At 39.7% G+C, this 24,302-nt stretch overlaps 2 protein-coding genes across 5 annotated transcripts; both read left to right on the forward strand.

The window, feature by feature from the left end:
- The first annotated feature begins 1,539 nt into the window (after positions 1-1,539).
- Positions 1,540-5,543, forward strand: cmklr2 (chemerin chemokine-like receptor 2). The gene is made up of 2 exons (XM_025063921.1): positions 1,540-2,376; positions 3,292-5,543. Exon 2 carries the CDS (start codon positions 3,507-3,509, stop codon positions 4,584-4,586), a length of 1,080 nt encoding a protein of 359 aa, XP_024919689.1. The 5' UTR covers positions 1,540-2,376; positions 3,292-3,506; the 3' UTR covers positions 4,587-5,543.
- Positions 5,544-6,564: 1,021 nt separating this feature from the next.
- ino80da (INO80 complex subunit Da) lies at positions 6,565-16,887 on the forward strand. 4 transcript variants are annotated; one of them, XM_025063803.1, is made up of 12 exons: positions 6,565-6,803; positions 7,594-7,709; positions 8,198-10,203; positions 11,911-12,157; positions 12,240-13,045; positions 13,159-13,258; positions 13,346-13,570; positions 13,779-13,888; positions 14,101-14,234; positions 14,429-14,649; positions 14,976-15,133; positions 15,606-16,887. In XM_025063803.1, the coding sequence occupies exons 4-12, from the start codon at positions 11,940-11,942 to the stop codon at positions 16,631-16,633; spliced, it is 3,000 nt and encodes a 999-aa protein (XP_024919571.1). In that variant the 5' UTR covers positions 6,565-6,803; positions 7,594-7,709; positions 8,198-10,203; positions 11,911-11,939; the 3' UTR covers positions 16,634-16,887. The 4 variants fall into 4 exon arrangements, with proteins under 4 accessions (XP_024919571.1, XP_008326111.1, XP_024919570.1 ...); XM_008327889.3 differs by having other exon boundaries at positions 9,613-10,203; XM_025063802.1 differs by having other exon boundaries at positions 7,594-10,203.
- Positions 16,888-24,302: the final 7,415 nt, after the last annotated feature.

Consider the following 24,302-nt stretch of genomic DNA (forward strand, 5'->3'; position numbering starts at 1 on the left):
TATTGTACGGTCCCAGCCACGACATGAGGAACAATGATCTGTAAATGTGCTCTCTGACTGCAGACATTTTAAGCACATTCTTAGTTGACATTGATTAAGGGTGCTTTATAAACCTGAAAATGAATCATGAAATGAAATTCACCCCTCATTAATTTTATTAGTATTTTTACATGCTCTCTTACCTGCTAAAGGCCCTGGAAGTATATAGCCTGTTCTGACCTTTTGACCCATAACCTGCACATCCTGTCCATTTCACATGATCTAGTAAGGGTGGCGAGGGGTCAGCGAGTCACTGGAAACACACAGAGCATTTGCCATGCTACAATGTTATAGAAATTCTGAGTCTCACTTCCAAATCCAAACGACTCATTGCATTGGTTGAATTCTCACAGTGAGTAAAAATAAGATTGATATTGAACTTCTGTATTTTTATAATGTAATGCAGAAAATCATGCAAAAAAGAAGTGAGTAAATTCTTCCACAGTTACTGTACGTGAGGAGATGCATGACTGCACGTTGATGATGAAGACAATCAAGGATTCTGAAAATGTCATTGCATTATTTAATGAGATACTGTCAGAAGGAAACAAACATCACTGAATGTCATGATGTCCAGGTGTAATGAGAAGCACAACATGTAGGGACATGGAGGGCACACTCAACAGGAATGCAGGAGGGGCCTGCAAGGTCAACACAGACTGGGACAAATGGGACAAACATGCCCGAGTGTCTGAATAAAGATTTTTTTTTAAAAAACAGTCTGTCAACAGTTAGATCGACATGCAGAAGTGAAGAAGGATAATTATTCAAACTCAATAGAGAAAAACCAATAGGACCCAAACCAGTGTTATTCTTGCAGTAAGGCAAAGACGTTGCTACAGCACTGTTATTCCACCATGAAGCCCTACATACACTTACTTGGTTTTATATACAGCATGTTAAAGCATTTGTCTTTAACACACAGCAGTAATGAGTTGACTGAGGCAGACCCTCAGTCAAGCAGATCACTGGAAAATAAACTCCACATTTTTCCTCATGGGCTCAGACGGTTGGTGAAATATTCTGAAGCCTGGCTGCTGGAGGTGTTGTCAAACTTTCAGTCCCTTCTCTGCCAAGTTTGCTGCCAGCCTCAAACACTTGCTCTCACTGAAAACATGGCAAACGGACTTTTCCAGCTGGAAACTTTAATTTGTAAATAACTCCCTTTCCAACATTCCTTCATTTATCTTAAGCCACTTTATCCATGAGAGCTTGAGTCCACCCTGACTTGGGGTAGAGAGCTGGGTTTACCCTGAACAGGCCACCCATCCATCAGAGCAGAACACACAAAAAAAGAAAAGAAAAGAAAAAAAATCACATTTTTAGTAAATGTAGAAGCTTTGAACTGTGGGAAAATCATACACATAGGAAGAACATGTAAACTCCACACAGATTAGAAATCATCTGAGTCCAGGATTCTGCCCAGAGACTACAGCTGGATAGATAGATAGATGGATGGATAGATATGTATATTTAAGCAGAACTAGTGTAATTATCAGGATGTTATGTTAACAAGGGTGTATAAATAGTTTAAATAAATGAACAGTCTAAATAGTAATTTTACAAACTTTGATTAACCAAACTGCCATAGTGTTGTATGTGCTCTGTTTTGCTTCAGAACTTTCGACCATCGTCATTCTCACTGAAACAACCTCTTCGACAATAGCTCTCTCGCCCTGTAGCTTTAACGATGGGATATTGAAACTTTTGCCTGGAAACGTGGCCTGAAACGACGTGAAGTCAGCAACTAATTTTTTTACAGTGTATTTAAGCGGTGTCTGCACATTCACAGGGAAACCACGGAGGTTTGCCACGAGTTTACTCAGTATTTAATGAGGCACAAAGAGACAAAGTGCTAAATCAACGATGAATGGTTGCGACTGGCTGCAAACGCAGTGCATCTCCGCAGAGAAGTAAATCAGGGGGAAAATCTCAAATTAAAAAAGCACAAATCTCCAGCGTTTGAAACTTTTCCGAAAAGTGCGTGCGCTGCTGCTGCTGCTGCTGCTGCTGTGAGCACAGAGCAGAAACTCCTCTGAATGAAAAGCATTCTTCATTCCGTGCGGATGACCAATAACTTTCTCACTTTGTGGTGGGCGCGTCTACAGAGCCTCGCACACTCACATCAGCCGCAAACGCAGTTTAGTTTGGATGGACGCAGGGGAAAGACAGCAACATTACTGCTGCTGCTGTGGGCACAGAGAGAAGACGTTCTTAGAAAAAAAACAAGTGGGGAAAAACAGATCAGGCCAAACGAGACGGAGCTAACGAGCTAAGTTAGCCCCTGGTCTGCACTCATACAGAGATTTAAAGTAGGGCGCAGCATTTTTTCCAAAGGTAAGTCTCCTACAGAGACCTTTAATGTGCTTGTACTATTAGCGTGTATGTTGCACTGATTGAACGGTGGGTTATTCTTACTGATAAATGTGGGGATTTCTTTGTACTTTTTACAAAATGTTGCCATAATGTCTTACAAAAAGGACTGTTTTTGTAAGACATTATTCGTTATTTGGGATTACAGTTCACATGTTAGTCCTCTCAACTGATAAAACGATTTTAACAAGATTAACCTTATTTACTTTTGAACAATACTATTTGCAAGTTGTGTTTATAGCAATTTTTGTTTTATTTTCCAGTCAGCATTTGTCAGTTGCACTCATACTTTATTTTATTCTACAACTGATAATGACTCTGAGTGATAACATATTGGACAATACATAATTAAGGATGGAGAGAATCTATAAAATGTTATTTTGCTGACTAAAATTTGAATCCCATCTTTAAATGAGATATAAGGCGTACAAGACACAAATTGCTGAAAGGTGAAAAGTTTTTTTAAAATCACAGAGACAAAATGTATCCTAAAGGTCCACTCTTGTGTCACGAACCACTATTTGAGCCACACTCAGCTAGCCATAGGGTAGCACCTAGATGTATGCCTATTATCTTTTTACTGCAGAAAAATAAAATAGTAGAAAATATTTGTACACTGCTCTAGATTTGAAGCCAATGTTGTAGATGTGTTTACAAAGAAACCTCTGTTATTTATTTTTTTACATTTTACAGCCTTGACAGATTAGTTATGTGTTATTAGTCATCAGAACAAGTTAACACTGTGTGTCCAAGTGCAGGATTAATTGCATAACAAAGGGGCATGAATCATATGTTGAGGTCAGTTTTGATGTTGCTTGTGGGACATGTCTCTGTCCACATTTTTTTCTGATTCAGATGGATGTTGACACTCTGTTCTAGGGCTTTTCTCAGGACACACCCAGTCCAAACCTCAACAGCTGAATGATTGGAAAGAGGGGCGGCACCGGCAACTGGATCCTTTTTGTACGTAATCGTAGACTGTGATGTAAATGCTGACTATGTTTTTTAACATTCCCTGTCTACTTTTGACCATTCTAGAATAAATCAGTTTTTCCTTTTCAAAGCCTTAGCACAGTCTCACAGTATTGTAAAAAATGGTAGAGTCCAGTGAGGACTATGGAAACTACACCTATGAGTATGACGTGGAGTATGGAGACTTTGAAGACCTCAAGTCAGAGCAGAGCCAGAAAGAAACTATGCACATTATCTCCGTTTTCATCTACATTGTTTCATTTGTGCTTGGACTGATTGGAAACGGGATTGTTATCTGGGTGACAGCGTTTAAAAGCAAAAAGACTGTGAACAGTGTGTGGCTGCTCAATCTCGCACTAGCAGACTTTGTGTTTGTGCTTTTCCTGCCCTTCTACATTGATTACATACTGCGGGACTTCCACTGGGACTTTGGCATGGCCATGTGCAAAATTAACTCCTTTGTGTCTGTGATGAACATGTACGCCAGTGTGCTCTTCCTCACCGTGCTCAGCATAGACAGGTATGTGTCCCTAGTTCACCTCAACTGGTCTCGGCAGCACCGCACCATAGCGAGAGCCTGGCTTACCTGCGGCTGCATTTGGGTCATAGCTGCTGCTCTCAGCTGCCCTGCTCTTATTTACCGCGAAATCCTGCACTTCCACGATAAAGTGTTATGCTTCAATAACTTCCATGCACATGATGCACAAACGGCAGCCACGAGACACATAATAATTGTGGCAATCCGCACCACGGTGGGTTTTCTTCTGCCGTTTACTGCCATATGTGTGACAGGTATACTCTTGACCATCAAAGTGAATCAATCTGGGGGCATGGTACGCATGTCCAGCTTCTCCAAAACTGTCACTGCAGTTATTCTGGCCTTCTTTTTGTGCTGGACGCCTTTCCATGCCTTTAGCCTAATGGAGTTGTCCATACATTCCTCGTTGTACCTTCACAACATTTTGAGAGCTGGTTTTCCTCTTGCAACCAGTTTAGGTTTTTTCAACAGTTGCATTAACCCCCTGCTGTATATGCTCCTGGGGAAAAAGGTCCGTCACATCCTGAAGCGTGCATGCCTGGACATTACTAAGAGTTCACTCAGAGAGCTCAGCCAATCTGTCTCTGCCACAGAAATGGAATCTGTTCCAGGACTCCATCAGGATACTGTCCCAGAGGAGCCAGTGGAGTCATCAGCTCTATGAGTTTAATCGTCTTCAGACGCCCGTACTTATCCATGAAAAACATTAGAATGGCTGATTTTTACCGAAGTGTAAATGGAGTGGATTATCTTGCGTGTTTTTTTCCAGCTGTAATGTTCAAATTTTCCTATTTTCTTCCACTGGGATGGTGTTACGCCTGCTGCAGCTCACAACTACTCCTGGAATGGATGGAAAAGCTGCAAAAGGAGTGCACAAGAAGTCAATATCATCCTCTTATTTCACACAGATGATCCAAAGCAACGAGGGCAAAATCCAATTATTGCTGAGATAATTGATTATTAGCCAAAATGAGGGCTATGGTCCAAAGACGGTGTCTTACTGACAGATATTTACTGCTTTATTTTGTCTTTAATTATATTTATCTCAGTATCTCTTGTCTTAGTCAGTTGGTCATAAAGAAGCATCTGTAGATTTGGGACAATTTGTTTGTGCATTTTCTAAATATTAATTTTGAATGAACTGTTTTGAACCAGAGCACTTGTAAAACAATGATTGTTCTAAAGAATCAGACATGATTGTTTTTTTCTGTTTGTTTAATGATTATAAAGACATGTAGTAATATATTTAATATATATAATGTTTATGTTTAGGGACTTTTTAGGGAGATTTTATATAACATATATTTATATGTAATCCTAATATATTGCTAGTGTCTTAGCACCATTACTTTCTGAGTCTTATTACTGTCAAATATTTTCTGACTCTTCTGTATTGTGTTGTAAAAATTGCTACACAGTCTGGTTATAATTTTGAACCAAGGGCATTTGCTCAACATTTTCCAAAAATAAGAAAATAACATAACATATGCAGATTTTGATTTTGTTTAGTTTAATAAATTAATGATTTTATTGTTTAGTTAGTTTTTTATATTATTGTATATTTCTAATTTATAATTAAAGTAAATGGAACATATCTCATTAAAATTGTATGTTTTTCGCATTGTTTGACTTGGCTGTGTTGTGTGTCGCACACATGCTAACCATATGAAAGGGTATTTATTTATTAGTGGGAGACACACACACACACACACACCCTGAGATAAGTCCATATGTTTTTCCATCCATTTCCTGGCAGATTGTTTACACACCCAGGCATGTCCTGTTTTTCTCTTGTAAGACTTGTGTGAATTACCTCACTGATCAGATACAGACAGAGCAACATCCTGTTGTTGTCTCTTAGGCCAGTGTAGGAGTAAAAACAGAACAAAGTAGTTTTTTTTACTTCTGTGTTAACCTATAGTATAGTTTATGGTGTGGGAGATAGATAGATAGATAGATAGATAGATAGATAGATAGATAGATAGATAGATAGATAGATAGGGGTCTGTTTAATAAGAGGATTTACAATCTCTGACATAGTTTTTGGTAGCAATAGCTCTGAATGTTTTGTCATGGGGATGGGGGCTGACAATAGTTCTGTCTCTAAGCGGGCACTGCAGAGTATGTTAGGGAACCGCTAAGGTAATAAAAACCAGAAATAGCATTTCCAGGTGTGTGTGTTTATGAAAGTATCTGTTAAATACTTCATTTCCCTTACTACAAATGGAAAAATATTCATTTGTGGGACAACCCACCAGAGTTACGCAATAATATTGCTAAAATGATTGAAGGAAACAATTTCCATTTACAAAGAATACAGCAACAGAAAAAACAAAAATAAAAACACAATTTCATTGGAATACCTAATTCAAACATGACATTATACACAGACAACTTTCTAAATATGTAAAATGTGCTAGTCATAATTTTTCTGGAAAATACGTGTATAAAAATCCAAATATGATTTTATACTGTGGTACTGAATATTTTCCTAGTACTCTTTGAATACTAGCACTATTATGGGCTGAATTAAATCCCTCTATTTGGATTTTTAAAATAACACTGATGCATAACTGTATAGTCTTATATATAACAAAAAAAATGTTTAAAGTAGAAATGAAGGAATTTAGGCATAATCGCATGTTTTTTCCCATCAGCGTGACGCAGCATAAACATTACAGTACGCAGTCTCAGTGATTGTCTGGAGAACAGAAAAACCACTAACGACTACTTTTATCAGAACTCGGAGAAACCAAGCCCTCAGCTGTTCTTACAGGGATTGTTACGTACAGAATTTTTTTAACCCGTGACGCAGCAGAATAACTGTGCGCAATGTGCGTGACTGCGGCCAGTCTCACCAGGACAGACATCAGTAAACCACGTAAGTGAGAAACCCAACACCTTCGTTCTATTACTGTGTAAATATGAGGTAATGTTCCGTCTGCACATCACCTACACAGAGTTAGACCCTGTTGGAGACTTAACTGTAAGAAAAACGGTCGCTTTGTTCGTTCGTTTAAAGAATGCACGGCTAGTATCGGGGCATAGCTTACAATTTAAAGTGTCGGTAATACAGCTAATGAGCTAATGTTAACGTAAAAGAGTTAGGTTTAAATATAAATTCAAATAACATCGCTATTATCCAGGGGTATATATCCTAACTTTTAAGATAGAACCCTTCTGTTAACTCTTAAATCACATCTGTAACCTCAACGGTGGCTGGAGGGGGTGTGGCGCACAGCAAGTCAAATAAATTCCGATTTCATTATTTCTTTAATTGTGGCATAATAAAGAATTTGTACCAGCCCTTATTTTATGTTTTGTTTTGTTTGACAAGAGTGGTAGAGTTGTAGGAATAATAGTGTTTTTAATAAAAGTCCAGTGGAGATTTAAAGCAATCACTGTCAATCTGTTGACATGGGAGGGCGCAGGTTTGTCTCGGGAATAGTCACATCCACAAAGGGGGAACCTCAGAAAACGTTTGTTAGATAGTTTGTTTAAAAAAACGCACAACGCCTGTGCTGACAGCTACATTGTCCAACAAACGACATCATATTGTGATGAATGTTGGTCAAGGGGTAAGGGATTTAATTTAAACACTGTGTTCTTGGCTTAGCAAACCTACATTCATCTGTGGTGTTGGCATCACACATTTGCTTCCATTCTCACAGGTTTGCTTAATGAATGACTCATGAGGAAGGAGCTTGCTCAGCTAAAGGAAAAAAATGACTCTGGGCAGTTGCTTTCCACAAACAGTGAGGATGTGCTGACGACACTTTCTGTAACAGTAAGTAATTAATGGTGGAACTTCACTCTGTCACACTGTACAATATTCTGCAGCTTGAGGTAACAACCGTGGCAATTTTAGACATGCTGTTGTGCAGGTGCAAAAGGGTATGTATTTAGTTTGAAATGTTGTAGATAACATTGTCAAATTTTCTGTTAAAACTCAAATATTTATAATTTGTTAGGGATGGAGACAAAAATAATTTTGAGACAGTTTGGGGGCCAATGTTCATTGAGCCTAATTATCCTCTTTGGTCCAGTATCCTAGCAAAAGTAGATAAATATAAAGCTTAGATGTCTGGAATGTAGGGGGAAATTAAAACTAGGACCAGGGAGTCTGAAAAACAGGAAATGTACTCTTGGTCTGATGACTTCAATTTGAGGTTGACGTTTGGTTCTGGGTAACCCTTATAAGAAATGTAATAAAATAAATTACAGCTAAACATTGAGGGTTTTTTTTGTTTGTTTGTTTGTTTGTTTGTTTGACAGTATTTTAAATCTGACCTATGTTCATGGATACATTCAATGGCCACATCAATGGATACGTAAATTCTAAAATTGCTGGAATAAAAAGTATGACCTACTGTGTTCTCTGCATGCTGTGGATATTTAGAGGTTATAGCCAGCATATTGTCTATGTGAAGTGCTGCACTTTTATCCTTTTGCTTGTGACTTTGGGGCTAAGAAGAGGTAACTGGAATTGAACCTGGTAAATGCCGTAAGTGTACACTATCAGAAAAAAAACCACCCAAACTACCAGTCGTACTAGGAGCTGATGGGGCTGCATTACTCGCCAAGACCTCCCCAAGGATGGTTTCATAATTTATCAAGGTCAGCTGTCTTTCTGCAGAGCAGCAGAAAGCTTCCTTCACTTAACACCTCATTTACATATATTTATGTATGGCTTCCCAAAGAGACAGTATCAGTCCTGACAGCACAAAATACACTCCAAAGATAAGGTGACAAAAAAACATGAAGAAAGGAGTAAAGACGGTATATGCAGAGGGTTCCACACAGTGGGCAATGTATGTAAGTGCACAAAAACCCACTCTATTGCTTTAATGGCTATTTTCAAAAGAACATCCCAATGTCATTACTAAATAAGGTCATTTAGAGGAAGTAAAAGGCTTGATTTTTTAAATTTATTTCAACACATATTAAGGTTTAAGGCCACTTTACATCTTTGATCATACTTAATGTCAACACACTGGCATATACTGAGAAATGTAGCGCCTACATCAACACTGGGGTCCTTTCACAGCAGGCCAGGAACAAAGTGACTCCATCAGAGAGAGTTTTCGTTAGCAGGCCAGATAACTATATTTTCTATACAGCATGTGTCCATGGAGATTACAACGAACAACTTAGGCCCTGTCCACTAGATAATACGTTCAGAATTTATAACACATATTAGACACATTCAACATTTACCAACTCTAGGTCATCACAGTTAGCTGTATTTCCCTCAATGGCTATTTTAATTAAAGTATTTTTGCTTGAATGAACCTTTATAATATCAAATTAGCCGATTTTGATGTGTGATCTTTGCCCACAGGTCCAAACAAAGAGATCCAGAAAATGGAATGTAAAACCTGTTTATCATAAACTGTTGACATGACACCCAAACTTGTATATACTAAATGGATTTTTTTTTACAGACTTAACAAAAGTGTTGAAATGTGTTGATTGTAAATGAGAACTTGAAATAATATCTGAAAAAATGTCTAGATATTATTAAGATTATTATTAAGATTTAGATATGCTAAAAAAGTAAGGTTAGTATGTATTAAACCCTACAAAAAATTTGAACTATTTAGAAAAGTATATATAAATTCTATTTTGATATGATAAATTTGTCTATGTGTGTGCACAATTTTGATTTTTTTTAAATTTGTATTTTTGAGTGTGGAGCTCCAGTATGTGATTGACACGTGATCCATCATCAGTGAAGAGCGGCTACAGTGTGGCAGCAGAGCTGATAAGTCATCCATATGGAGGATGATAGCCGTGGTCCAGGTGGAGTTTATACTGCAACACTTCATTGGACCTTCCTGATTAAATCTCTAACTCTGCTTTTCTACAAATGTGTAATCCACAAAGACACGCCAACTCTATTTCTTTGCAATGATTCGAATAAAGTGACATGTACACCATTTGAAGCTTTTTTAAAACAAACTTGAATTTCCAATATGGTAGGAGAGGTTGTTGTTGTTGAGCGGGTTGTTGTCATGTCCCCGCAGTGCCTGTAGTGGTGCTGTGAGGAGTCTGCTGTGGATCCAACTAAAATCCTCAGCACTCTGCTTACGCCTTGTAATTTGCTCAGGATAGCCCAATATTCTACATGCATTCTTTATTTCAGCACAGACTAAGCCCGACGAAGACAGCTGTTACGAACCTATCTCGAATATCGATGCACAAATAGCCTAGCTGATTGTAATAGACATTTCGGCCGTCTGTCTGGAGCGAATACCTAACCCAGCTCATACCAATTCAAGGTAAGCGAGATCGCAAATAGCCTCGTCCTAGATTTTGTGCGTACCGATTTACAGACAGCTTCGGCTGGCACTGTCTTTTACCAGAGGGCGCTGTGCTGTCGAAGCTAGGAGGCCTTCATTTGTAATCGATGCATTTTGAAAACTTGTGATCAAAGTGAATGAGTCAATGTCATAAAATCATGTGGAATGTCTTAACGTTGATGATTTTGAGTGGTTTTGCCTCACAATGTCACAGTATACGACTAATTTATATCGATTATTGCAAAGGCCTTCAATAACAGGCTTAGAGCCCGAAGTATAGCCTTTGTTACATCGTAATTATCGTCGCTGTAATATACTTGCGTCGTTTAAAAACACAGTACTGTTTTTAACTATATAATCGAAATATATGGTTAGTATGGGTTTATTTGTAACAGGAGCTAATGTTAAAATATACCTTTACGGTATCACATTTCCTCATGTTTCCGTTTCCTGGTTAGCTACCGCCTACTAGTGTATGTTTTTAGCTTTTGTAGCGCTTGAGCTAACGTGAACTATTTGGCTTTTGGTGTATTTTTAATGTGAAAACGCCCGACTTCAAGTTCAGAATGTTGTATGTTTTTGAACGAAGCAGACGCACGTCTAACAGGTAGACATTTAAAAAACGCATACACGGAAAGCTTTATTATCTATATTGGCTCTAAGCTAAGGCTAACGACCTAGCTCCCGATACGTAAATCGTAGTAACGCTAGCGGGTGTTTGTCACAGTTTAATAAATACCCGGTCTATGTGTCTAACAAAACATGTTATTTAGATATGACTTTGAAAAAGTGGACATAAAATAAAATTTATATAGAGCTATACCGCTCTCAACTGTGTTACACTCGGCATAAAACACACAAAGTTGATGTTCAAAAGATATGATTGTATACGATTTTGTGTTTTACAAGTAGTGGTATGAATGCGTTAATACTGTGTTATAAGGCTTATATTTCATGAATTCATTGAATTATTTTTAAACAGAACCACGTAAGTGTTAGCTCCTTTTCAAAGGTACCGTATGCATTTGTTTAAAGCATAATAAATATAAATCATCAAATTGTTAGCCAATATTTGTGAATCATGTTGTCCTCTGCCTCAATATTTCGTTTTTGTCTTTCTTTTGCAAGTAATTGGAATGCATAGAAAGAGAAACATACCAAATACTATTAATCAAGCTAAATGGCTGAATAGTAACTAAATAAACCTTCTGTTTAAACCTAAACAAACAAGAGATCAGTAGACGTTTTCTCAGTTTTAAACTGCTTGGTCAGACGCCAGACCCATTACTTATAACACTGGGTCCCCAAAGCTAAATGTATTTGTTGTTCCTGAGAAATAAACAGTAAGTATACAATTCCAATTTTAACAGTTGCGTTCATCCTGCATGTTCATCCTGTAAATGATGTGTAAACCTTAGTGAGAGGCTTGTTTACCATCTATATAAAAACAGCATTTCTATTGGCAGCATGTTGTTATTTCTTTCTGCTCCACTTAAAATAGAAAGTCTTTAATGCCACTACATTTGACTTCAAACCAAGCATACTTGTACAAGTAGGTTTTTTTTTTTTTCTTTAGCAGGGATGGTGCAAAGTGTTTTCAATTAATCATGCTTTGTTTAAAAACAGTTGCATCAGTTTTTAGTTTCAGTGTGTAATTAGTGTTTTCCCTGACTTGTTTCCCATCAGCTGATGTTGTCAAGGACAAGAGTCACGTGATGTATGAAGGCAAACACATACACTTCTCAGAGGTAGACAATAAGCCGTTGTGCTCATACAGCCCAAAGCTCTGCAAACAGCGCAGACTTAATGGCTACGCTTTCTGTATACGGCACGTTCTGGAGGACAAGACAGCCCCCTTCAAACAATGTGAATATGTGGCGAAGTACAACAGCCAGCGATGTACCAATCCCATCCCGAAGTCTGAGGACCGCAGGTTTGTGTGATGGTTTGGCAAAAACCAATATGCAAAGCAGAATATTTGTTATATTGTCCTCAAGATATGTTTTTATTTGTAGGTACTGTAACAGCCACCTCCAGGTTCTTGGATTTATACCCAAGAAGGAGCGGAAAAAGAAACACGATGCTTTGGAGGAACTGCGCCCACGGGCTCACTTGGAGTCAGTTGCACTCAACATAACTGTACCCTCTCTAGCTCTAAAAGCTCCCAATGGTCTTGATGAACTTCCACCATCTCCTCCCTGTTCACGTCTGTTACCCCTCCCAGACGGGGAACTCTTGGACCCCTTCGCTTTTTATGAAGAAGACACAGATGGGGAGGAGGTGGGTACTCCTCGAAAGAGCAACGCTGTCAAGAAGAAAATACAAAGTCGACTCGGGGTCAACCAGAAACTCTGCCACAACACAGACTTCTTCCAGTCGCCTCCTGAGCACTTTAGCCCCTCCCCAGTCCCCAGTGTTCACCCTTCTGCGCCGCTCAACACTCATCTACTACGGCAACAGTCAGGTCTCCTCCAACCTCCCCAGCACTCCAATGTGACTTCCTTCACCTTCCCAGGACAGCAGCAGGGTTTATTATGCAATCCTCCACCACCTCAGACCGTCAACTTTCTGCCTCCAGGGATGTCGGCTAACGCAGCACCCTGTTTAGTGCAACCCTCTGCACCATCACTAAGCAGGAAAATGCCTTTAACTGCTCAACACTTGCCTCTCAATTGCAAAGACGGTAATAATCAGCGGCAAGTGGTTGTCATGCGTCCCACAACCTTTGCATCTTCTGCCAGCTGTTTAGCTAAGTTGCAACATCTGGTGCAACTCTGTGCCAAGAGACGCCAGGAATATGGAGACCTGTTTCCACATCTTGGTAAATAACTTAATGAATTTACGACAGGTTTTAGATGTTCACAACTATCTGAATCTATGAAAATAATTTAACCTGTCATAAAACATAAGATGCAATAACAAGTTCTCTCTTAGGCTTGGACTGGTCAGAAGACAGTGCCGATGATGACATTGTAGATGAAGAAGAAACGGAGAAGTTTGTTCCTTTTCAGAGTTCTTGGAAACCACAGAATGGGTTGGTACATTTCCTTACCATATGCCATCAACTTTGATTTGACACTACAGTATGATGTCAAAATAAAAAATGTTGTTCCCTGAACAGGTTGGAAGACGACTGTGGTTCCTCTCGTCGAACGAGGTTATTGAGGCTCTGCTCTTACCTCAGAGAAAAATACAAGCACATGTGCAGGCAGGAGAGGGCGAGTATCCGGCAAAAGAGATACCGCTATGCCTTCCGCAAAGCCTTGTTGCATGCTGCCAGTAAGAACCCAGACTGTGCGGGACAACTCATCCAGGACATTGGTGGTTCCTCTCACATCTCTCCAAGGTATTCTACTAATTATCATACACATTCGACCTTCCTCATCATTTTGAGATACAGAAAATACAGACAAATGTATTTTCTGTTAACTATTTATTAATGGAAGATACGCATCCGGTGTATTATGTGTTAGTACCACCAACTTCATTTTTAACTTTTGATGCTAATTCAAGTTCAAGTCACATTTTTATGGTTGCCATTTATTTCTCCTCAGTGTGGATTCCGAAAAGCAGACCCACTGTGACACAGTGAGTTGCAAAGGCAGCACTAAGGGCCAGGCCTGCAGCAACAGAGCTTTGCCTTTCACTCAGCACTGTTTTCAACGTATCCTTTGCACCAAATCTCTCTTTACAGCTGGTTGCCTGAAACACAACCCTGTAGTTACTATCTTACTTTAAATGGGACATGATGAATGAAATTTCAGCTGTACATGCCCGTTTTAAAATATCCTCCTGTCACACAATAGCCACATGAACGTGTTATTATCACACACTCTCTGTCAGTCAGATTGTTTTTTCCTTCATTGTTTTCTGTAGACATTCTATTAAATCGTTCCCAGCAACTGTTTGTAAGTTGCACAGCCAAATTTGCAGATGGTCAGCAGTGCTCCATCCCTGTGTTTGATATCACACACCAGACGCCCCTCTGTGAAGAGCATGCCAAAAAGATGGTGAGATCAGTCATTATGGAAAAGAACTTTGTCCAATAGTGTTCTTCATTTTGTTACTGGAAGTTTGATAAACACAATTTTATTTAGGACATGGCTGTTAGACTTCTGATATACCACTACTGCTGTAGTCTTTGTGGTCTCAATTGTGACTTCTTGCTATGGCCACTCAGTGTTCATTCATTTACTTAACACAGGATAATTTCCTACGTGGAGATGGGAACCGGCGAGTGCAGCACCAGCAGCAGCACCAACGAAAGCCACGTAAAAAGACCAAACCGCCGGCCCTTACCAAAAAACACAAGAAGAAAAGGAGAGTGCAGCGGAGGCCACAGAAACCCATCCCCCCGGCGCTGCCACAGGGGAACCTGGGAATGCCCTCGACAAGCCTAACAATGCCCTCACAGACCAGTATCAGGTGCAGCACCAACTGTTCCTTAACACTTGAAAATCAGACTCACTGATATGTGTCCATGTGTCATTGCTGTGGACACCAGTCACCAGATCCTTAATTTAAGAAAGCATCATCGGCATGTAGTGAGACAACAGATTCTTTCTAAAGATCAGCAGCAAAAAATCTCAGCGTCTCAAAATTTAAGTTTTTTTTTCCGTCTTTTTAAACGCATGCTTCTATGAAGTAAAACATTTCTTAGATTAAATTATTTAATTGATGAAGTGTCCAATGTCTGTGTATTATGTTTTTACCTTTATTTGTTTTTGTCATTGTTGCGTCCTCTTCTACAGGAGCCCTTCAACTCCAGACCTAAGTACAGATGAGCTTCCAGATGACATCACCAATGACATGGCAGACATTCCAAATGACCTGGAGCTCAACCAGGAGGATTTCTCAGATGTGTTACCCAGGCTCCCTGATGACCTGCAGGACTTTGACTTGTTTGAAGGTTCGATCACAGCCCTTTGTTCTCCCACACTGTCCTTTTCTTGTTACTTGAAATTCTAGGGGTGTGTTGGTTAGAACGAGAGAAGGAAAACAGTTTGTTGATATATTAAAAACATCTTAATTAATGAAAATAATATTAATAATAATATTATCAATTTCTTTTGTAAATTTTAATGAAATATTTGTAACAGTCTATGCTGATTGTGCTGGTACATTATCAAGATGGAAAAAAAATCATGTCACTGTCACTAAGAACTACATTATTGGATAACTACTGACTTTGATTTGTTTAGATTCATAATCCACCCATTAGGAATGGGCAAAGACAACCCTGCATGTTTGAGTCACTGTAAAATATCCATGAATAATTTTGTGACTTAATACTTTTTGGTGATATTCCCTCTTCCTGTACCATTAAAGTTCCTCCATGTTTAATGTGAAAAGGTAAACTTTCCATATATATGTGTGTGTAGGTAAAAACGGCGAGCTGTTGCCAACAACAGAAGAGGCAGAAGAGCTGGTGCGAGCGCTTCAGGCAATGGGATCTTACCCAGACTCTTTAGTCTGTCTGACGTCCATGGGAGACCTGGCCCCATCCGAAGGCGTGGACCACCGATCCATGACTGTGTTCTCTGGTCCAGTTCAGTCAGGGACCATGGGAGATCTGCTCGGCAGCCGAATCCCCACAGAAAACTTCACCAGTCTGGAGCTGGAGGACAACATACTGCAGTCCAGTGGGGGACACTTTCCTCCTTCACCTCCATCTCAGCCTACAAACCCACCCCCAGCGTCATGCTCCAGCCTGACCTCATCCTCTTCTTCGGTGGCCTCCTCCACCACCTCACTGCTCACACAGACCTCCATAGCAGAGCGAACGTTTTCACGGACACACGTGTCCCACATCATGGCTAAGTCGGACGCAACCACATCGTCCCCTCAAGGCAGCCACTACAGCAGTGAGCATGTGCCCTCCCCGTACAGTGACCACATATCTTCTCCCCACACCTCCTTCCAGTCTGATACCCCGCTGCTGCTGGAGGTCCCTCTAAGCAGCGTAGCAGGAACCCCACGTTCATCATGGACAAACCTTCCGCTCCCCCTGGCCGACCCTACACAGTTTGGCAATCTCATTGGCTCAGACAGTCATCTCATATCCACATCTCTGTCCACGCCTCCGGCCACCACCCAGTCCGTGACCCTGCAGCCTATGGCCGCCCTCTCAGCGATGCCTCAGAGCGGCCTTACAGGACTCACAACCCCCGTCTCTGCCTCTTCTTCGCTCTCGTCATCTTCCCTCGATCTTCTGACCTCCACTCAGCCCAAGCAGCAGCTCCCTCAGTTCAGCGCGGCCTTTGGCCATCAACTGGCCTCCCACAGCGGCATCCCGAAAGACGTGCAGCCCAGTCACAGCTCCACGGCGCCCCCAGCGGGCTTCTCCGTAGTCAGTGCCACTGCTGCAAGTGCCAACAGCGCCATGCCGCCCTTCACGCAGAGCAAATGAGAGATGGGCGGTCTGCAGCTGCTGAACGACAGCCTGCAGATTCACTCCACCCCAAAATCTAGTTGTCTGGCTACAGATCGAGCTCCGCTCTTTATCTGATACACATGTGCAATGTGGTTTTACTGCACTATTTGACAATGAATTTGCACACGCTTGGATTTTCCTCTTATCTTCATTCTCTTGCTCTGCAGCCAGACAACATCTGAGATTTTCGGGTCAGTGTGAGTCTTGACTGTTCAATGCCTTTCAGTTCCGTCACCCGTCTCTCACCGCGGGCAACTCCAGAGTAGAAAAGAGTCCAGCCTCTCTCAAGGAGTTGTGTCCCAGAGTCCAAACTGTGCGTGGAGGTGAGCCCGACTATATCTAGTCGGTGATTATGATGAAAGAAACGGGTGATTGTGATTTGACAGAAGGACGTTTTTTTAAGAGATTATCAGTGTCACAGTTGTCAGAATCATAGAGGCTTCAGTCAGTGGTTTGGTTTAGTTTGCTTCAGCAGTTTAAAAGCCATCTCTGGTCAGTTGTACCCTGCCTTGCTCAGATGGTCATTTCATTTTTTTTTTTCTGTCACCCACTGAAAAACAAGTACACGTTGTGATATATGTGTGACCCATTATATTTCAAGCTATTTAACTGTTAATGATGTAGAATTTTAAAGCTGAGTCAGATTTCACAGTCATACAATTTACCAAAAATACTTTTAAAACAGCTGTTTTTATATTTCTGTGTATACTATATATGTGCTCATTTATGTGTTTGCTCAGATTCATCAAATTCTCTGACCTCGCCATTGGTCGTGGGACTCAGCGTGGCCTAGTGGACACTTAAGGATTAAATATAGTCTCTTTAAAGCAATAAACTAAAGTAAGTCTAGCGTTGTCAGATATTATATTGGTCTTGTTACATGTAGCGTCACTGGATCAGGAACATTACACGTCATTTTGACTCGCATTGAAACTCATTCTACGACTTGCAGTCGGGTCGTTTTTAACCTCGTGTCTCAAATCAAATTGTATTACGAGGCCAATAAAGACTTGTCAGTGTTACAGCGTTGGTCATGACAGGGTCCTTGGGACTTTAAGTGTCTGCAGTTGAAGGTGCTCTCTGATCCACACACAATGGTCTTTGGTGTGTTGCATGTTTCATAGAAAGAGTCCAGGAAAACCCAGATATGACGTCAAGGCTGCAGTGGAAACAAGTCCATGCAGTGAATTGACACTGGAAATATCTTTACTTCTAAGTTCAGTGTGAGGTTTTGCTATAGATCAGTGGGAGGTCAAGTAGATTGGTTTAAACGCTACTCACTTCATGAGGTATGCTCTAAATAATGATCACCTAGATTTAAGTTATCGCAGTACAACCATGGCTTCTTGGTGACATACGGCACATTTTCCGGTAATAGTTAATACGTTTTGTAGAACAGTGGGGTTTGTCTCTGTAGTTTTTAATGGCTATCAAAAGTCCCAGGGATCAATAACTGTTGTTTTTTTAAATAATGTTTTGAAGGAGACTGTTTTGGTAGCCGTTAAAGGTAAAGGAAGGAGAATGAGATTTAATGAGGCAGTGACTGTTTTTCATTATCCGTATAAATGATGTAACAATTGAGTTGACAGAGAGATGCCCGGTAGGTTGGCAGAAGCAGCAGCAGCACTGGTTTTGGAAATATACCTGCAAAAATTTCAATCTAGGGAAAAATTAACTTGAATTTGCACCCTGGTTTTAAAATGTTCAGTAATCAGACATGACATCTGTGTAAATTGTGAACCTATTTAGAGGGAAATAGAAGACAATGGTGATGGCTCATGAATGGCCATGTTCTGCTATTAAACTCACTGATGTCTTCTGCAGCCTGACAGTCCTTGTGTAAAACAAGTTTCCTGCTCCTGTCATGCTTTTCTACCCTTTTCCCTCTAAATAGGATTCTAAGTATTTTATAGTTGAAATGTTCTGTTGAAGAAAATGATAAACTAGTGAGCCGATCCCCAAAATCTGGACTAAAGTGGTGGATATTCATACAAAGTTACTTTCCAACCACTGTGCAAATGTATGTATTTGTGTCTAAACCATGGGGCTTCACTTTTGCAACGGAATTCCCACATCCTTTTCGTGCATACACTTTAAGGTATTTTAACTTGTTAGCATTATATGGGCTCATGATCACTGGTTTAATTCAGGTAGCCTGAAGCATAATTTCATGACATGTACTCACATACACACCACCATGTTGCTTTACATCTAGAGTTGCACAGGAGTGTCATTAAGGCCTGTGGTTCTATCACGTGTTCCTGTGCCTTTTTATGTTCTTTCTTCTCTCTGGTCACCCATTCAAATAACAGGTCATCACCAGCTTTAAGGCTGCAGTGACCAGACCTTTTTGTTTCCAGTCCTGTCAATAAAGAAGGAGAACGCCTGCCTGTAGTGTCAACAGTGACCTGTGAAAGAACATTTTATTTGCTAGGCAATACAGTTACATCCACATCACATGAGATTAGTCGCCACACCGGTTTAATTTCCCCTACAAACCACACACCACACTGAACAACCATGTTAACAGGGCTGGTAGGCACTTGTATCTGCTTGATTTCAGAGATGGCTGACAAATTCCTATACTCATTGAATGTACTGTATTACTGTTTTTAAAAGATAGGATGAGCTAAACTAGTCACCTTTTGTTATTGGTCCTTGTTTAATTTGTCTAAGGTATTTTTTGTATACAAAGGTTTACATTTTTATGTATATTTTTCTTGTGTACAAAATATGTAATATGTGTAAAAACACTGTATGTAATATCTGTATATAGTGTGAGAAATTTGATCTTTTGTTTTTGGATGTATAAATAAACTTGCTGTGAGGTATTTGCTGACACCCTTTGACGTGGGTGTGTTTTTAATGTTTTAACGTGGGGGGGGGGGATTTAATGGAATGGAACTGAACTGTTAAGTTAAATAAATGCATCATAAGCCACATTGAATATCAGATGGTGTCCACAGGGTCCTAAAAGTGTTAAAAAAATATAAATACATACAGTCTTCCTCAGTTCTGCCCTCAATCATTTTACCTTGGCTGCACTTTTTAAAAAATGTTAGTTTATCAGGGCTTTGTCCAACTAAGATCACATGAGAACATCTAGAGTTAAAACACTATTAAATGGTTTAAAAACGTATGTGAAAAGGTTAATGCATTTTTTAACCAGGATCACAAAGTTTGTCAATGTCACATTATCACATTGAAATATATCTGGTTAACTCTCACCAAAAATGTATTAATGCTATAAACAAGAGTGTGTGTTGACTTACAGACAACAGAAGATTTTGGACGATCACACCTGGCCTCCCCTTGTGGCTGGGGTATATAGACCTAATCACCCGCTGACCTCAGTTGACAAGTCTGCAACTAATCATTGTAATTAATGATTCAGATATTGACACCAAAATGTGGTGCAAAATGACCAATGTGAATGCTGTGCTGAGATTAAAGCAGCAGTATTTAAAATAAAATGGTCTCAAGATTAAGGAAATGGACAAAATTCAGAGGCAAATATGTATAAATTAAGCCAACTTCCTGTCATGTTTACCGTTTGACCTCTGGTGAAGTCTTTAGTGCATTAACAGTCTTTGACAAAGCAGCCATTTTTTCTCTGTAGGTTGATATAAAAATCTGAAACATGGCCCTGCAATAACTTTTGTAGTCAAATTGCACCTGTTCTAGGGCAGGGGTCTCAAACTCCAGGCCAATGAACCTCCCAGATCTGGCCCACGGCAAGATGTCAATAAGTTAAATTTTCCGTTGTAGTTAGTTTTAACTAATTATTCAATATTAAAATGCTTTTGTTAAATTAATATATATATAAGTAATATTATATAGTATTTATATATACTATATAATACTATATATATAGATATATTAAATAAAAACAACTTTTTGGATTTTTCGTGTGCATTTAACATCGAATTCTGACATAGCCCTCCATTTGAATCCGAGACCCCTGCTTTAGGTAGAGGAAGGGAATATAGGGAATATAAAGTGTATGATATACTTACAGATTCCAACACGGGGGGCTGCGCTGATGATCTTTGTCCTTTAATGAAATGCAATACAATTTACATACAGCAGGGGTCATTTTTTCTCACGAAAGAACAAATTTGCTCAGCAACACACAGGACAATAAAAACAAAAACCCAGCAAATTGACACTGAGCTCAAAAGAAAACGGAGTAAAGAGAGGCAGAACTTGAGGATTTTTTCTTTTTCTTTAATCATTTGACAAATGTCCAATAAATCCAACAACACTGGTCTGAATTATCAAACCCCTGACTTGGGTCATGAACTGTCCGCAAAAGTCACACCACATGAAATGCACTCCTGACATGATTGCTATCCAGTGTTTAGTTTAAACTTTAACACATGACAAAACTAAACTGAACTCCCTCTATAATCATAATACTGCTCTTCTGGGCTATAAAAATAGTTCAATAATATTATACGTCTGCTTGTGCTAAGAAGAAGAAATTACTTCATACTCACGCCGCTTTATTGCCATACAACACGCGCAACAACACACACACCCCCTATATTCATACAGGGAGCAAACACAAAGTATTGTGGCCTTGTTAAGTACCATAAAAGGGAAAAAAATACAAAGTGCAACACATAAAAACATGTGGTTATAAAACATGTAAAAGGTGCAAACGGTGTTGAAACTTGTGTCTGTGGTAAAGTAATGCAGACATGGCACAGCTCACGTCACAAAACTGAATCAGAAGAAAGCCGAACTAAAATGTTTGAGTCTGGGTATTTTTTCATATTTTGTAAATATTTAATACTTACTTATTTTAATTGTGCTAAAGCAACATGTAAGTAATAGCTGAACGTTTGGCAAAAATATTTCACTCACACACTTTTGTTGAATCCATTCAAAGCCAAGATAACAAATTCACATAAGATGGACACTGATGTGTTAATTATTGTTGGGGGAAAAAAGGCACCACGAGGTTGCCAGTTTGATTCCAGCAGCATGGAGATGTTTCCCCTGATTTCATCAAAATGATCTCAAAGCTACTTTTCACACTTATTTTTTCAGTACCAGCCTCGACTACTGATCAGTGGATCATCTGGTGCTGAATGCTGCGTAATGTTGTGTCGTTTCAGCTGTTCTTATGTTAAGATTAAATTTGAAAACCTGTTGTTGGAGGTGTACAGCAAAACAAAACAGTGGAGATCTGTGCTTGTTTAGTCGACAGACAATTTTTAACACATGTAAGAGTGGTTCAGTCTTCACATCACATTCTCAGTTCATAAACTAAAGATGCCAAACTCTTCCTTTAACAGTTCTATTGATTCACATGTAGCAGAAATGAAAAGTTATGGACACTTAGAGATTTATCTGTAAGTGAAATGGTTGGTTCCCACATGGAACTGGGAAGTCTATTGTTTTGTCATTTTCCTATTTGTCTTTGTGGGGTTTTTTTTGCATTCTAATGACAAATGGAACAAAAAGAAAAATCAAAACCTAAATCATACAGCTAATACTAATCATCCATTCATTCAATCATTCACCTATGCATCCATCTCCAAGATTCTAAGGCTGGTTTTCAGACATCAACTCCACTCCTCACCATCATCATCATCATCATCATCACTCCACTGCTGAAGTATGCTACAACGCATACTGCTCACTGACAGACTCTACACTGTTTTCCAACCATGGTGCACATTCATTTTAACTGGAGTCAGAAGTACTGTAGTAGCAGAGGCTCTGGTCACTAAAACACCACCAGGCTTTGTATTGATCAGACAGCAGAATTCTTTACCGAGTACGAAGTCTGTCGACCACATAACAAACGTACAAATAACTTTTAAAAAACCAACAACAGTCCAACACTGAGCCAGTGAAGTGTGAAGCTGCTTTCAGACCTGGAAGAGTTTCTTCATCTGAGGCAAAACTCTAACTGAACATTTCATACCAGGACAATCACCCTCTTTGTTCTTCATACCTGGTGTGAACTGCCAACTACGTAGGAGGGATGAGCACCACTGAGGGAATATTCAGTTGATCGATGGTTTATGAAGTTGGTCAACTGCTGCAACAGTTACTGCCAAATTTAACCTCAAAACTGCTGCCCAAAGCTGGGTCTCTGACAAAGTGAGTGGGATTTTTTGCTCAAAATATTATGGCAGATGCTATACAACATGAACCACTAAATGGCTGTAGCCAATCCATACAGTGGCCGAGGGCAACAGAAAGAAACATTCACACTCATATTCACACCTACGGTCAAGTAAGAGTGAGCCTCATCCTGCTTGTTTATCCCTGGGTTCTCTGCACACTGCACTTACTCTCCTCCAAAAGCAAGTTGGACACAAGTCAATCAAACAGCCCACACCTTCCAGTGATCTGCTTCCTACAAGCTAACTGTACAAAAATACTGTGGACATATCCAACCACATCAACATAAACCATAGTCACCAGACTGGATTGAATAATCCATCCTCTAATAAAATATGTTGGTGGCAATTACTAGAGGAGTACGGAATATTCCAGGTACCCATCACTTCATCTACTGTGTGAATTTATTTATGTCAGAAACCAGTTTCACACGGTCATCACCGGCTCTAGAGTCCAATCTGTCAGACATCTGGCCGACCTTCCCATGCAGCCAATACGGTTTCTACCTGGAAAATACTGTAAAGCCTGCTGCTACTGTTATATGGCTACTTTGTTCTTATAGTAAAAGGCATTTTTAAACTTGAAGTGCAATCAAAGATGTAGGTACGCTGAGGAGAAAGTACCACTGCAGCTCCCAGGAAGACTGAGAAGAGTCTGCCCATTTAAAACCTTATAAAACACACAATGGCACCGCCGTGTTACTGGAATGAATGGACACAGCCTGGCCCGATCGATCGGTCAAACCATCGATCTATAACGTACAGCAAAAGAAAATCGAGGAATGAGGCGACGTCCGTGAAACCAAACAAAATGACCAAAGACATTTTGTTTGATCAGGACAGGAAATGTAGCGTCCAGTGTTTCGAACTGGTGTGGTTTTCATGCAGGCTCCAGCCATAGCTTGATTTACATTCTTTAACATTATTAGAGCCACAGCCATAGAGTAACACTAAGAAAACTCAATCAGATATAAAGGAATATATAATAAATGCATGTAAAACGTGTTAGTCAACTGCGGTTTTCACTGACTGTACGAGTGGAAATCAAAGAGTGAAACACAGAGGTGAACATGTACGAAGGCAAGGCAATCTCATATGTGGCCATGTAAGTCTCTCAAAATATTTACCTCAGAGCTTTTATCTACAGTTTGGCCATTTGTACACAGTGGTTTCATTACAAACACTATTTTCTTAATTAATCTGTAGAAATGTAACTATTTACAGGTTTGTACAACTACCCTGCAGAGCTCTCTCTGTCTCCCAGAAGACCCACTCCACCTAAAGCAGGATACCTGAGTTTTTAATACAATGCTTCAGAGTACTCATCACTCCACGCTGCAGGTTTCACAGAGGATCTCACACACACTCTCACATGCACACACAAACAAATCATTAATAAGGGAACTTTTCCAAAAAGGATGTTGAATGAAAAAAAGATTAAAAAAAACAACAACAATCCCTTTGGAATAAAAATATATAACTAACACTAGTCCAAAAATAAAGCC

Source organism: Cynoglossus semilaevis, chromosome 16 (assembly GCF_000523025.1).
Source record: "Cynoglossus semilaevis isolate Cse_v1.0 chromosome 16, Cse_v1.0, whole genome shotgun sequence".
Classification (NCBI taxonomy): domain Eukaryota; kingdom Metazoa; phylum Chordata; class Actinopteri; order Pleuronectiformes; family Cynoglossidae; genus Cynoglossus; species Cynoglossus semilaevis.